The following is a 13,378-nucleotide window of genomic DNA, read 5'->3' as shown; positions in this document are numbered from 1 at the left end:
AATCCCCTTGCAGTAAGGAGAACATTATCTCCATTTTTTTAAAGGTCCATTTTGTACAGTAACCAGAATTCATGCGGTGGTTCTCTCCTGTTGTGGAACGTTTCTTGAGTTCACACTGTGAACCAGGCACTGTGCTCATTTTATCCTCGCAATGATCCCGCAGTTAGTAGCGGGTGGAGTTGGCTTTCAGGCCAGTACCGTCCAGCTCGAGTCTAGTTTCTTTCTCCTGTACCACACTGCCGCTTGGCTGGTTACGTTTTCCAAGGCTGCTTTAGTCTGGTGGCAAGACAGATGACTGAATTGGAAAGTAAACTGTGTTCCACATCTCTCTCTCTCTTTATCCCTGTCAGATCTAAATCTTGGCCCCATCCAATGGTCTGTACAACTGTTCTAGTTAAAATCTGTGTCCAGGGGTGCCTGGGTGGCTCAGCTGGTTGAACGTCTGACTTCGGCTCAGGTCATGATCTCACCGTTCTTGAGTTCAAGCCCCGTGTCGGGCTCTGTGCTGGCCAAGCTCGGAACCTGGAGACTGCTTCAGATTCTGTGTCACCCTCTCTCTCTGCCCCTGCCCCACTCGCACTCTGTCTCTCTCTCTCAGAAATAAATAAATATAAAAAAATTTTAAATCTGTGTCTAAACCATTAGGATTGGGGGAAGGAGGCTCTTGATTTTCTATAATGCAGGAGGAGAATCCACTGAGTTAGTATTTACATATTCCCTTTCTGAGCTGCCCAGATCTTCTCATCTTTGCACCATTTCACCCTAAAGAGAATCAAGTTTGAGGTCAAATATTCTTAAATATATTCTTGAATATGTAAAACTTAAAACTTTGATGATTCAGATCTTTAAGGCCCTCATGCTGTGGTGACATAGAAGCATGAGGAGAGAAAGTTCTTAGAAGGGAACGATGACCACAGAATGTTTTAGTTTTTTTTAAATCACATTGGAAGTCGGGGTTCTTCCATGTTGACAAGCCTGGTGCAGTTAAAGAAGCCAGACACAGACACAGATCTAACCTGGCTCTACAGGTTACTTGCTCTGTGACCTTGAGCAAGTTACCTGAAGTGTCCTCATTTGTAAATGGAGTCTGACAAGTGCATGACAAAAAGCCCAGCCCTCTCATTTCCTCAACTGTTTGACGCCTTTAGAATTGCAAGAGGGGTAAGAGTAGAGAATTTCTTAGGTTTTTTGAATGAGGGTTGTGGTACAGGAAGGGGAAAAAGGCTGGAGGCGGGGGAGGTGTTGGTTGATGGAGTAGTTGTGCAAAGCCAAACACTTTAATATGATGCTCAAAGTGCTGTCCTTGCGAGTAGGGCTTCCCAGAACTCTTTAAGCCTAACAGTTCAACCTTTACCCAGTATTTCCAAGAAGTTAAGTTTCATTTTCAGAAAACAGCAGAAAAAAAATGGGGAAACCAGAAAAGTGATGACTTTTTATAGTATATCTTTTAAAGTAACTTCCAAAGGCTTTTCTGGAACCTCTCATTCCCTTTGTAACTTAATGAGGACGAAGAAAATGACTTAGAACTGTGTATTTCATCACCTCAGAGTCCAGGTTTTAGATCCATTTAACTCCAGTATTCTTTAAAATACGATGGGGGCGCCTGGGTGGCTCAGTCGGTTAGGCGTCCGACTTCAGCTCAGGTCACGATCTCGCAGTCCGTGAGTTCGAGCCCCGCGTCGGGCTCTGGGCTGATGGCTCAGAGCCTGGAGCCTGTTTCCGATTCTGTGTCTCCCTCTCTCTCTGCCCCTCCCCCGTTCATGCTCTGTCTCTCTCTGTCTCAAAAATAAAAAATTAAAAAACGTTAAAAAATAAAATAAAATAAAATAAAATAAAATAAAATAAAATAAAATAAAATAAAATAAAATACGATGATCTGCCAGAAATCAAGTCAGACACTTACTGATTCAGAATAACTATTTTACTTCCCTTCCCACCTCTCCAGTTCCCTGCATATTTTATTCTTCTTCCAGTGCAAAATGGAGTAGAAACCCTAGCGGAGTTCTTTGATGCAGCATCTGTCGGTAGCCAAATCACTGTAATGCCTGTTCATTTCTTGTGAAATGCTGTATTAATACTTTCTTGAACTGAGCTGTCTGAAAGCATGTCAGCAGCTTTAAGCCCACATGGGTTAACAAACTTGGTGGTTGTTTTAATGGCCGAATGAGTAGGCTTGACTCCAGGAGAGTTAGAATACAGTGGTGGTCTGGGCTTTCCTGCCCTGGCTTCTTTGAAGACTGGCTTCTCAGAGCCACTCCCTAATCTTGGGGCAGGGAGTCCTCACACTAGATATAGGGAACGATATGTTGTCTGTAGCAACCTTGCTGGAGCCACCACACGCAGTTATTTGCTGATGCCAGGCCAAGCTTAAAATACCTTAAAACACATCGGAGGCTCTGGCTGTGGTGAGCCCAGCTGGCCAGAGTAGGGGAGCAGTGCCTCTGAGGAGGGCCATGCGGATGACTCCCAGTTCAGATGCAGTCAGCCAAACGTTGAAGATGAACATTCGAGGACTAGGATGCATAAGTAGGAAATAAGAAGGTGATAGAACAGGCAGGGAGATCAGAAAGGAGATTTGGGGATTCAAGATGAGCACTAGATGATGGGGTTTAGAGCTGTTGGGTGGTTTTTTATGCATTCTATTCCTGGGCCAGTTCTAAATACGTGAATGCAGGAACACATGTGCTGGACAGTGGACCCAAACCACACCGACATCTGGAACTCAGCATCTGGTGAATCCTAGCAGTGTCATGGCTTTAAAAACGCTCCAGTTAAAATGCTTTTAAAACGCTCCAGTTAAGTTCCACAGGACTGACCCCACAAAGTTCTTTGGTGTTGAAATCTTTGATACTCTGCACAGATTAAACATATAGGATCATCCTTATACTTCATACACATACTAGACCCACCTAATATATACTTTTCAGTTCCCAGGAAAGTATTTCTTGCTCTCTTTGTGGATTTAAGTGTAATCAGTTTACTGGATAATTATAGAAGGGAATGGAAAACAAGGGAAGGATGTTCCTACATCTAATGATACTTGTTAACAGAGCTAAAATCCTTTTGGTTTTTTTTTACTGTCAGCAACTTCAATTCCTTTTATTGCTCTGAATCTCTAAAAGCTTGATTTTGAAAATTAAATAATTAAATTAACTCAATAATTTCATTATTTAATAACATTAAATTTTACTAAATTAATTAAACAATTAAATTGAGGGTTTTGTGTTTTAGTTTCAAAAGGTTTAAAGTTAAGAGCAAAGTTAGCTTTACGGATTCATGATTGTTTTATCTGGTTGTTACAGTGCCACCTTCTGTTGAAGTTTCTTTTGACAGCCATTGGTGCACTGAATTAAAAATGTCTTGGATGTAAAATTCAGCTAACTAGGGAAGCTTGAGTAAAAGAGAGTTGGATTTTAGCTAATTGTTAGCTGCTTACTAACTTCTTTTGTAAAATCTAAAATTCAGACTATCTCTTCTCGATGGAAAGTACTTGGGGAATTAAAACCGCATTATTTATTATTATTAATAATTATTGTAATTTACTCCTTATTGAACACTTGCCTATTAAAGATAGGTGTCATTTGTGTATTTTAGACATGGCACAGAATATCGGTGTGTATTAAGGTTTGTATAAATAATTGGCAGTTCAGAGGCTAAAATTTTGGTGGTAGTAAATTTTGTATATGTCTTTGTAGGTAACAAATGCAGAAATTAAAGTGGAAATCACCATGTGGTATTTATTAAATGCAGAGTTGATAGCACTAAAAGAGGCAAATTGGATGAAGCTAGGTCTTCCAAAAACAACTTAAATGTTTCTTTTAACTCTCTCATTATGACAGGATTTTCTTCCAGAAAATTGGCAAATGAGAGGACCGAGAACTCATGTCAGAAATTTTTCTCTTCATAGTTCTGGTTCTGTTCAAATGAAATACGGCCCCTGGGAGTCAGACGTAAAATTTCCATCACTGAGATTTATTTGTAAACTGATTTGGATCATCTTGGGTAAAACTTCAATTAGACATTGAGATAACCGGTTACGCGTAGTTAACCTAGCGCTTTGTCCACAATCCGTAACGGGCAACGCACTTGAGGCTACTAACCGGTGCCTAACTCCGACCGGGTGCGGCCTGGAGCTGCCAGACGCGGGGAGTTCCGTCCACACGTGATCCTCACTGCCTCGCACGAACGTTCCCCCAGTTCCCTCTCTGAAGGTGTCGCTTTTCTCTCCCCTCAGGGACCCTCTGAAAATCCAGCAACTGCAGAACCAGGTCCGGCTGGAGCAGGAGGCCAGCGCGCGGCACCCCCCGCCTGCCGGCGCCCCGCGCAGCGCGCCGCCCTCGCCGCCCTTCCCGCCGCCGCCCGCCTTCCCCGAGCTCGCGGCCTGCGCGTCGCCCGCCTCCCCGGAGCCCATGAGCACGCTCGCCTCCCGCTCCGCGCCCGCCATGCAGTCCTCCGGCTCCTTCAACTACGCGCGCCCCAAGCAGTTCATCGCGGCGCAGAACCTCGGCCCCGCGTCGGGCCACGGCACGCCGGCCTCCAGCCCCAGCTCCTCCAGCCTCCCGTCGCCCATGTCCCCGACCCTGAAGCAGTTCGGCCGCGCGCCCGCGCCGCCCTTCGCACAGCCCTTCGGGGGCGCCGAGGCCGAGGCCCCGTGGTGCCCGTCCTCGCCGTCGCCCCCGCCGCCGCCGCCCCCCGTCTTCAGCCCGACGACGGCCTTCCCGGTGCCCGACGTGTTCCCGCTGCCGCCGCCTCCGCCGCCGCTTCCCAGCCCGGGCCAGGCGTCCATGTGCGCCTCGCCCGCAGCCCGCTTCGGCCACAGCCAGACGCCCGCGGCCTTCCTCAGCGCCCTGCTGCCCTCGCAGCCTCCCCCGGTGGCCGTCAACGCCTTGGGCCTGCCCAAGGGCGTCACCCCCGCGTGAGTGACAGCCCCACGCCCCCGCTTGCCCCGCCCCCTGAGCTCGCGGGGCCGTGCCCCCTCATCCGCCATCCACGGGTAGCCCTGGGCCTTGTTTACGAATTTCCATCCAGCCCGTGTTTAGCTTCTTACCACAGCAGCTTTACCAGACTCTTCTTGTTCAGCTCCCTTACCGTTGCCAAGTCAGTACTTTCTACTCTGCACTAAGCAATACAAGATTCTGCTCAGAAACTACCCAAAGTCTATGCGGTGCACCTATGATTTTGACCGTAGTGGCGTTGGCTACTATATAGGACGTCGTGCTAAGCGATTCACTGTTACCTCATTTGATACACTCCTGAGAGGTGTCCTTGCCCCACTTAGGGCTGAGGATTCCAGTAATTAAAGAATTTGCGGGGCCCCTGGGTGGCTCAGTCGGTTAAGCGTCCGACTTCAGCCAGGTCACGATCTCGCGGTCCGTGAGTTCGAGCCCCGCGTCAGGCTCTGGGCTGATGCCTCGGAGCCTGGAGCCTGTTTCCGATTCTGTGTCTCCCTCTCTCTCTGCCCCTCCCCCGTTCATGCTCTGTCTCTCTCTGTCCCAAAAATAAATAAACGTTGAAAAAAAAATTAAAAAAAAAAAAAAAAGAATTTGCTCAGGGGCACATTAGCCCCCGAACTGAGATTTGAGTTCATGTCTGTCTGACTTCAGATCCATGCACTAACCAACAAACTACCCAGATTTTTGAGATCCTTATTAAAATAACCGTGGAGGGGGTGGGTTATTAAGTGTACGTTTCATGTTTTTGAATTATCTAAATTAACAGAATTAAAAAGCCAGCCTTTACGTAGACGTAGTGATTGAGCGGAAGAGAGGAAAACGTGTACGTGTCTTTGTGTTACTGATGCACGTGAGTGAGGACGTGTGCGATGTAGTGAAGAAGTGACCGTGCCGGTTCTGTCCCTGACAGTGATCTCTATGTAAACTACATGGAACCTCCAGCTCAGTTTTTCTATTTGCAGATTATCTAAATACCTGTCTTCCCTTATGTCACAGTGATGTGGCAGCCATCTGAAATCTTTAAGTAGGAAATCCGTGAGGATAAATAAGATAACATCTACAAGAGTACATTAAAGCCCTCAAAAGAAATATATAACGTAGGTGTTTAGCACATTCTGTCGATGACTCAAAGCTAGCACATGCTCATTTCACTGAAGAGTTCAACACAGGTACACGTCAGCAAAGGTCAAGACGTTTCCCACATCTCTGAAATAAACTCAGATCCTACTTCAGATTCTCCCAGAATCCCAATATTGTCCAGAGAGAGAAGGAAACCCTACTAAAGGGCAAAATGAGGGGCATCCCTTGGGTGGCTCAGTCGGTTAAGTGTTCTACTCTTGATTTCTGTTCAGGTCATAATCTCACCGCCATGAGATCGAGCCCTGCGTTGGGCTCCACGCTGGGTGTGGAGCCTGCTTAAGATCCTCTCCCTCCCTCTCACTCTGCCCTTCCTCCCTTCATGCTTGCACCCAGTCTCTCAAAAAAAAAAAAAAGAATGAGAAGACCTTAATTCAGGTTATTTTCATTGATATGAAAAAGTTTTCCAGGGGCGCCTGGGTGGCGCAGTCGGTTAAGCGTCCGACTTCAGCCAGGTCACGATCTTGCGGTCCGTGAGTTCGAGCCCCGCGTCGGGCTCTGGGCTGATGGCTCAGAGCCTGGAGCCTGTTTCCGATTCTGTGTCTCCCTCTCTCTCTGCCCCTCCCCCGTTCATGCTCTGTCTCTCTCTGTCCCAAAAATAAATAAATGTTGAAAAAAAATTAAAAAAAAAAAAGTTTTCCATTCTCAGATATACTGACACCACCTTAGAGATGAGCATTGCTATGTTTGACTTTGACAAGGTGTATGAAGGAGCTTCAGGTAGCAATATCATGTTTTGATAAGCACTTTCTAAATGTCAATTATATGAATTCTATATTTGAAATCTGGCTTCTCAAATCCGTATTGGAAAAACCTCAGTCAAATGAATATGTAAATAGAATAAAGGAGGAGAGTTTGTATAGTAACGTTGTGATAATGGGCTTCTACTGAAAGTTGAATGAGTCAACTTGGCTGAGAAAACTTGCTTTTTCTCTCCTACTTTTTTGTTTTCTTTTATTTGGCTGCTAGGAAATGAAGTATTATCTTGCCACAAAGAAGCTCACTGTTGGATTCAAAAGTGGTAATTTGTTGCAGGACACTGTTTTGTCCCTCTTACTAGGAAATGGTACCAAATCTTGCTTCCCAGGAAGATAAGTACTCATCTGTGTAATATTTCTCCTCAATGGTGTTGGGTGGTCATGCCTTTTATCATCGTAAATAGTCTTTTATCCTCTTAAGTAGAAATAATAGATTATTCTGATCTTTGAAATTCTCTTAAGAAGGTATGCAACTTCAAGAGTGTACCTCAAGTAATAGAAGCATTTGTTTATCAACATGTATCACAGTTATTAATTTTATGGAGTAAAATACTGTGTAATTGTTATCACTAAAAATTCTAGCAGCTCCTGCCATTCCTTAAAAATTAATGGAGAAGCCATGCTAATTTTGGGGATTCTATGGAAAACTGTACCCAAAGATAGACACTGTGACACCAAAGATAAGTGGCAGTAGCAGGCTACAGATTTTTAGCTCTGTGCTGCTCCAGTAAGCCCTTATTATACGGTTACCCTTTGATCTTCAAGGAATTTTTCCTTTTGCTAATAAATCATACATATCTGAAGAATTCACTCTTCTGATTCAATATATGTGACTTTTGGCACATATTTTTTCCTCTAGTATTTTGTGGGATCCCTCATTTGTATTCTGAATTTAAAATGAAAAGGTAGTTGGGGCGTCTGGGTGGCCCGATCGATTAAGTGTCCAACTTCAGCTCAGGTCATGATCTCACGCTTTGTGAGTTCGAGCCCCTCATCGGGCTCTGTGCTGACAGCTCAGAGCCTGGAGCCTGCTTTGGATTCTGTGTCTCCCTCTCTCTCTCTGCCTCTCCCCTGCTCACGCTCTGTCTCTCTCTCTCCCTCTCTCTCAAAAATAAATAAAAATTAAAATATTTTGTTTTTAAAATGAAAAGTTAGCTTTTATCCTTCACAATAATCCAAATGATTTGCCCAAGACCGAACTTCTGACCTCTTTGAACTTGTAAGAACTGGCCAACTGTTGTCAAATGAATCTTTTAAATGACTTTCACTTATACTTCACTGGGAATTTGTGATTATGATAGCAAATTCAGTTCTGCTTATATGTATGGTTTCTCAAGTTGAATGGTTTTGCCATATTTATCAAGCGCCGGTAAGTAGGTTGATTATACATGATTCAGTAAGCAGAAATACTGTATTTTTTCTTTGCCCTCCTTGTTTTACCAAAATCTTACATACAAATATCACTTATCTTAGTTTTCTTAATCATCAGTTGCATACTAGTTGTTTTATTCTGTTTGTTTAGCAGTGTCTTTGTTTTAATTCGCGAAAGATCACGCACTAAGGTTTTAAATAGTCTGTGGAGATAAGGTTCTGTTTCTCACATGTCTGGGTAGCACAGGTCAAGTCAGGAAACAAAGGCCTTGGATGCCAGTGATAGACCACAAGGTCAAGAAGGCCGGTGACAGTGGGCTGCGGTCAGACTCGCAACAACAGTATTTGGTTGTTGGCTGATTGTGGTTTGGGAACTTCTGCACGTCCAATTCCCCTGGTGCCTTCCTTTCTTCAAACAGCTTCATTCTTCCCGAGGGTTACTGGGGTCACCAGCAGCTTCTCAAAGCTGTTGACAGACACAAATGTTAAGTTGACTAAATCTTTCAGATGGAGGCAATGAGGAGAAAAGATGCCTTAGAAAGAAGCCTGTTTGCACTTTGATAAAAATTGGCGTATTCTGTTCCCCTCTCAGTCTCTGATAGTTCGTTTTACAGCTTCCACTGCTGTAAGCCTGTTCCTTGACACAGTAAATCAGCCCTGCAAAATGGTGGCAATCCCGAGGATTCAGGAACGCCACCTAGGAATAGTGCAGCAGGTCTGTCTCTGCTGGTCTCTGAGTGGCTGTACCAAGTCTCGTGGTGAAGCAGGTCAGAACTGTCCCCGAGAACGAGACTGGTGCTTGTTGGCACTGCATTTTTTGCCCATCTTCACATTCCTACAATGTGTTCTCATAAGGGAGTGCCATATAGCCACAGTGCTACAATGTCTCCTACTCTTAATTTCTTCCTTTGTATAAGGAGGCCTTTGGTTTGAAGTGATACCCCATGTTTGTCCAGAGTTAAATCATGTGTCAATAAGAGCTTTTATATACGTGTATTAATGAGAGCTTTTATTCTGTAGGCGCCCAGCTCTTTACAGACATTATCTCATTGTCCTTCTCTTTCACCCTGATTTATAAGAAACAGGTAGGTGGGGACACTATCATCACTCTACATGCAAGGTGAGGGCACCAAGAGGTGAAGCGATTCCCCAGGGTTCTGGAATAAGCCTAAGCAAAGAGGGAGTGACTTAACCTTGGCTGTATTGCCCAGGTTGATCTCAGTTAAGTCTTATGTCTGCTATTTCTTGATTAAACGGCTGCAGACCAACAAAACAAAATCCCCTAAGTCTTAAGAAACAGTTTGTAAAGATTTATTTGTGTTTTAGGCAATTTTGAAGTCAAGATAGTGGTTAGATAGTAACTAACAGAAAAGACAAAAGCTGCATTGGACTCTGCAGACATTATCTCATTCTTGTCTTTCTCCCCCCTTGCAGGAAACAGGTAGGTGGGGGTAGGTGGGGGCCTTGTCGCTCCCCATCAGAGGTAGAGGCCCAAAGGGGTTGAGGACCTTCCCAGGGTCTCATTATTGGGTTCATTAATGTCTAGTATCCTAGAGGATTGCACAGAAAGTTGCATCCAATTCTGAGCAAGTATTTGCTAGCAAATGAGTAGGCAAGTTTTCGGGGTCTGCTGTGACTGATGATGATCTGCTGAAATGTCTGCCCCAGGAACAGGTCAGAATCAGACCTGCTCATCTCAGATGGCTCTGTACCAAGTAGGTATAGTGAACACACATGTGTGAGTATATCCTTTAAAGAACCCAAAAGGTAACGTGAAGAGAACTTAATATTTTTATAAAGTCACCTAATTTTCCTTTAAGAGCTCAATTTATCCATTTGTACTCTAACAGCTTGGGCTTTGTCATAGAATTTAGTAAGAAAATAGAATTGATATACAAAAATGCAGTTTGGGTATCTTGGGCTCTTTCATATATTAATTCACATATTACATTCGTGGATATGAGGGATACCTAAATGCCAACATGTTAATGATTTTGCTTCCTCTGAAATGTTGTGGAGTTTAGTTATTATTAGATATCACTGAATATGAGAAGAGGAGAATAAGAGGACTTTCAGAAGTTGTATCAAGGGCAGGATGCTTTCAAGATTATTCAGTAGCCAAGAAGAAAAGAAAAAGAAAGAAAACCTCCCAGGATTTGGTGGTGTTTGAATCTGGAAGATTTTACCTTCCAGATGCATGTGTGTGTGCTTGAGAAGTTCTTACCCCCAACCACATGAATATTATTTTAAAATGTTAAGTGACTTACTGTTTAAGCTAGAGTAAACAGATCAGTAATATTTTTTGCACAGTTGGACTGAATTGTGTATACACTGAAGTATTTATATTTCGTGTGGGAGGCTTGCATGAATTGTTTACTGGTTAAGATTTGCTTCTGAGGATGAGTTTTTGTGAAGAGTTGTGGTTTTAGTAACAGTTTACTTTGAATAAGCATTTAAGCAATTTCATTTTTAATTGTACAAACCATCATGAAAGGAGATCACCTCTTTGTCATCAAATTCTCTTGTTAAAATTTCCTAATGAGTTGTTGCTCTTCATTTATCAAAAGCGGTGCCACTGGGGAGAACCAGCCACACCCATCTTTCATTAGGCTCCAACAAAGAATTCGTCTTACAGGAAAACAAACTCAGTTGCCAAAGCTCTGCCTCAAAAACTTACAACTATTTTTCTTTTCTACTGTAACATTATATAGGAACCCTTAACTCTGTGCTCAGTTTTTAACACAGTTGCTTGAAGTGTTTTCTGAATTATGTCAGTCCAAATGAGATACTCTCTGAAAAAAAAAGGTTCCATATTAAAACAAGGGTGAGAAATATTGTGTCCTACCCCTCTTTTCTCAGGGTTCACAATGCCCTGTTGACCTTGTCACGCTCATTCAGGCCCTGAGACCTTTGCACTGCCTTGCTCTCCCTCTAGTCTTCACTCTGTCACTTGGGCCTCGATGGCTCTGTCATCTCCTCTGACCTGTGATTGACTGCACTGTGTAATACAGTCATCCACTCACACTCCCGTCCTTTCATGGCACTTACCACCTCCTGCTATGCCCTTCCTTTCACTCTTCTATTTCCTTTCTCTCTCTGCCATCCTCACCATAGAATATAATTTTTCTGAGTTCAGTCCCTTAGTTTTACAGAAAAATAAACATGGTATTGCTAGCACTCAGAACACAGCTGAACACTGAAAAGCCAATCAATAAAGGTTATTTGCACCTTTTTGGAAATTGGTCAAGAGTTCTTGGCATCTTTTTAAACTCCTTTATGTCTTTCATTCCGTTCTCCTTGGCCAGTTTCATCTCTGTGATTCAGTTCCATACTGGGTAGTTTCTGTTGGCCTCTCCAGAGCCCCTCTTAGTATGCCAGGCACAATCTACTCAATATGTATTAGTTCATGTCATTTTCCTAATAACCCTATAGGTACATGCTATTAATACCCACATTTTACACTTTACAGAGGATGAAACTGAGGCACATAGACATAACTAGCCCAAGCCCCAGTGTTTTAGGGAGTAAAAAATAAGAGATTGTCCCTTCTACACCTTTAGTCATGCTGATTCAGAATTCCTTCCTCTCCCCCCCCTCCCCACCTGTCTACATCCTTATGATGGTTCAAGATCCTGGATACTGCCTCTTTCACAGAGCCTCTGCAGTCAGTCTAGCCAGCGTTCTTTCCTACTTTTTTTACTCCTATTGCTCCTAGAATCACCATGACATAGTTTGTTCCTTAATTTATTCTCCAACTTATCAGCCCCTTGAGATCAAAGGCCACCCATTAGGATTTGGCTATCTTCTTGTCACGTAGTGTTGGGACTACAGTGATGTAGCTTTTGTTTTATTATTTTTCGTTTTTATGTATAGAACTTCTACTGCCTAGAATTCCAAGATGTCATCAGGTGACACAATTGCTTGTCTTACAAACCAACTGTTGAATTTCAGGCTTAACAGAACTCATATTGATGCTTGCCTAGCATTGTGCCTTGCTGTATACTCAGTAAATATTTGTCAGTGACTGTTAGACATTTAAAAATCTTTTAGTTGATTGATTTGATTTCAGTGTTAATTGTTCAGAACCAAGAAATTATGTGTACCTTAAATTCTGTGAGTCAAAGAAAATGTCTTGAAAATGGCGGGGAATAGAGATGAAGCAAATGCTCTTCTAATGCTTGTGATCTTGATACATTTAGGGAATCACCTTGTTAAGAGAAATATAGAATGGCCAGGGTTTTTATTTGGGTCAAAGAGTAATTTTAATTGTACTCTTTGAAACCGTAAAATACCTGGGTGGCAGGGATCCAAACCAAGGTGAATGGCTTCTCTATGAAATGTCCTAGGGCAGGTGTTCTCAGGTCCCTTAAAGAGTCAAAGATACTGAGAACTGCTTTTTAAGCAACAGGACTTATTCTGTTGTGAATAGACAGGTGTTTACTTGTCCAAGGGGACTTGGGGCTGTCTTTTACAAAAGCAGTTCCCTGTTTATATTGTTTAGATGATCTGTTCTGCCCTTGATAGCCGCCCTTTGCCCCTTTCTTTCTTATTGGTGCAAGGAACATGGCTCTCAGTGTATTCTGCCTGCAGAAACACAGTGAAGCTTCTGTCATCAGAGGCTGCTCATCATCACGGAGTTGTGCAACTCATATGTTGTCAAGTGTAAAATAATGGGAACCTGTGTGTTCCCAATAATAAGTGATGTAACACAGAGCTAGCTTTAATGTTGCCTTTCAGGTGACTTCAAAACCTACCTCTTCCAGTTCTCAGATGTAAGGCTTTAGTCAAAAGCAGTGTAGAACTTTTTTTCCCCCAAAACTATGTAATTTGTATTTGTTCTGAGCCTAAATTATTTACATGTGGTTTGATTATATGGATGGTTTTGGCATAATTTTTCTTGCCTGAGAAGGGAAGAGAGAGGTCAGAAGTGAAGATAGTGCATCCATTCACTAATTCCATGAATGTTATTTGAGGATCTGCTGTTTGGCAGGCATTGTCATGGACAAAAGAGGCATGGTGAGAGAGGGACAATTTAAAAAGAACGTACAGGGGCGCCTGGGTGGCGCAGTCGGTTAAGCGTCCGACTTCAGCCAGGTCACGATCTCGCGGTCCGTGAGTTCGAGCCCCGCGTCGGGCTCTGGGCTGATGGCTCAGAGCCTG

General features: G+C 43.4%; 1 protein-coding gene across 6 annotated transcripts in view; it reads left to right on the top strand.

Moving 5' to 3' along the window:
- PALLD (palladin, cytoskeletal associated protein) overlaps positions 1-13,378 on the top strand; it is a 409,470-nt gene that overhangs the window by 362,015 nt on the left and 34,077 nt on the right. For all 6 annotated transcript variants that reach the window (XM_043565870.1, XM_043565862.1, XM_043565886.1 and 3 more), the window contains one exon: positions 4,235-4,915. In XM_043565870.1, the coding sequence (XP_043421805.1) occupies positions 4,235-4,915 (681 nt within the window). The remainder of the gene's footprint in view (positions 1-4,234; positions 4,916-13,378) is intronic.

Source organism: Prionailurus bengalensis, chromosome B1 (genome assembly GCF_016509475.1).
Source record: "Prionailurus bengalensis isolate Pbe53 chromosome B1, Fcat_Pben_1.1_paternal_pri, whole genome shotgun sequence".
Lineage (NCBI taxonomy): Eukaryota > Metazoa > Chordata > Mammalia > Carnivora > Felidae > Prionailurus > Prionailurus bengalensis.
Note: the sequence above shows the minus strand (reverse complement) of the source record. Positions and strands in the feature narration are given on the sequence as shown.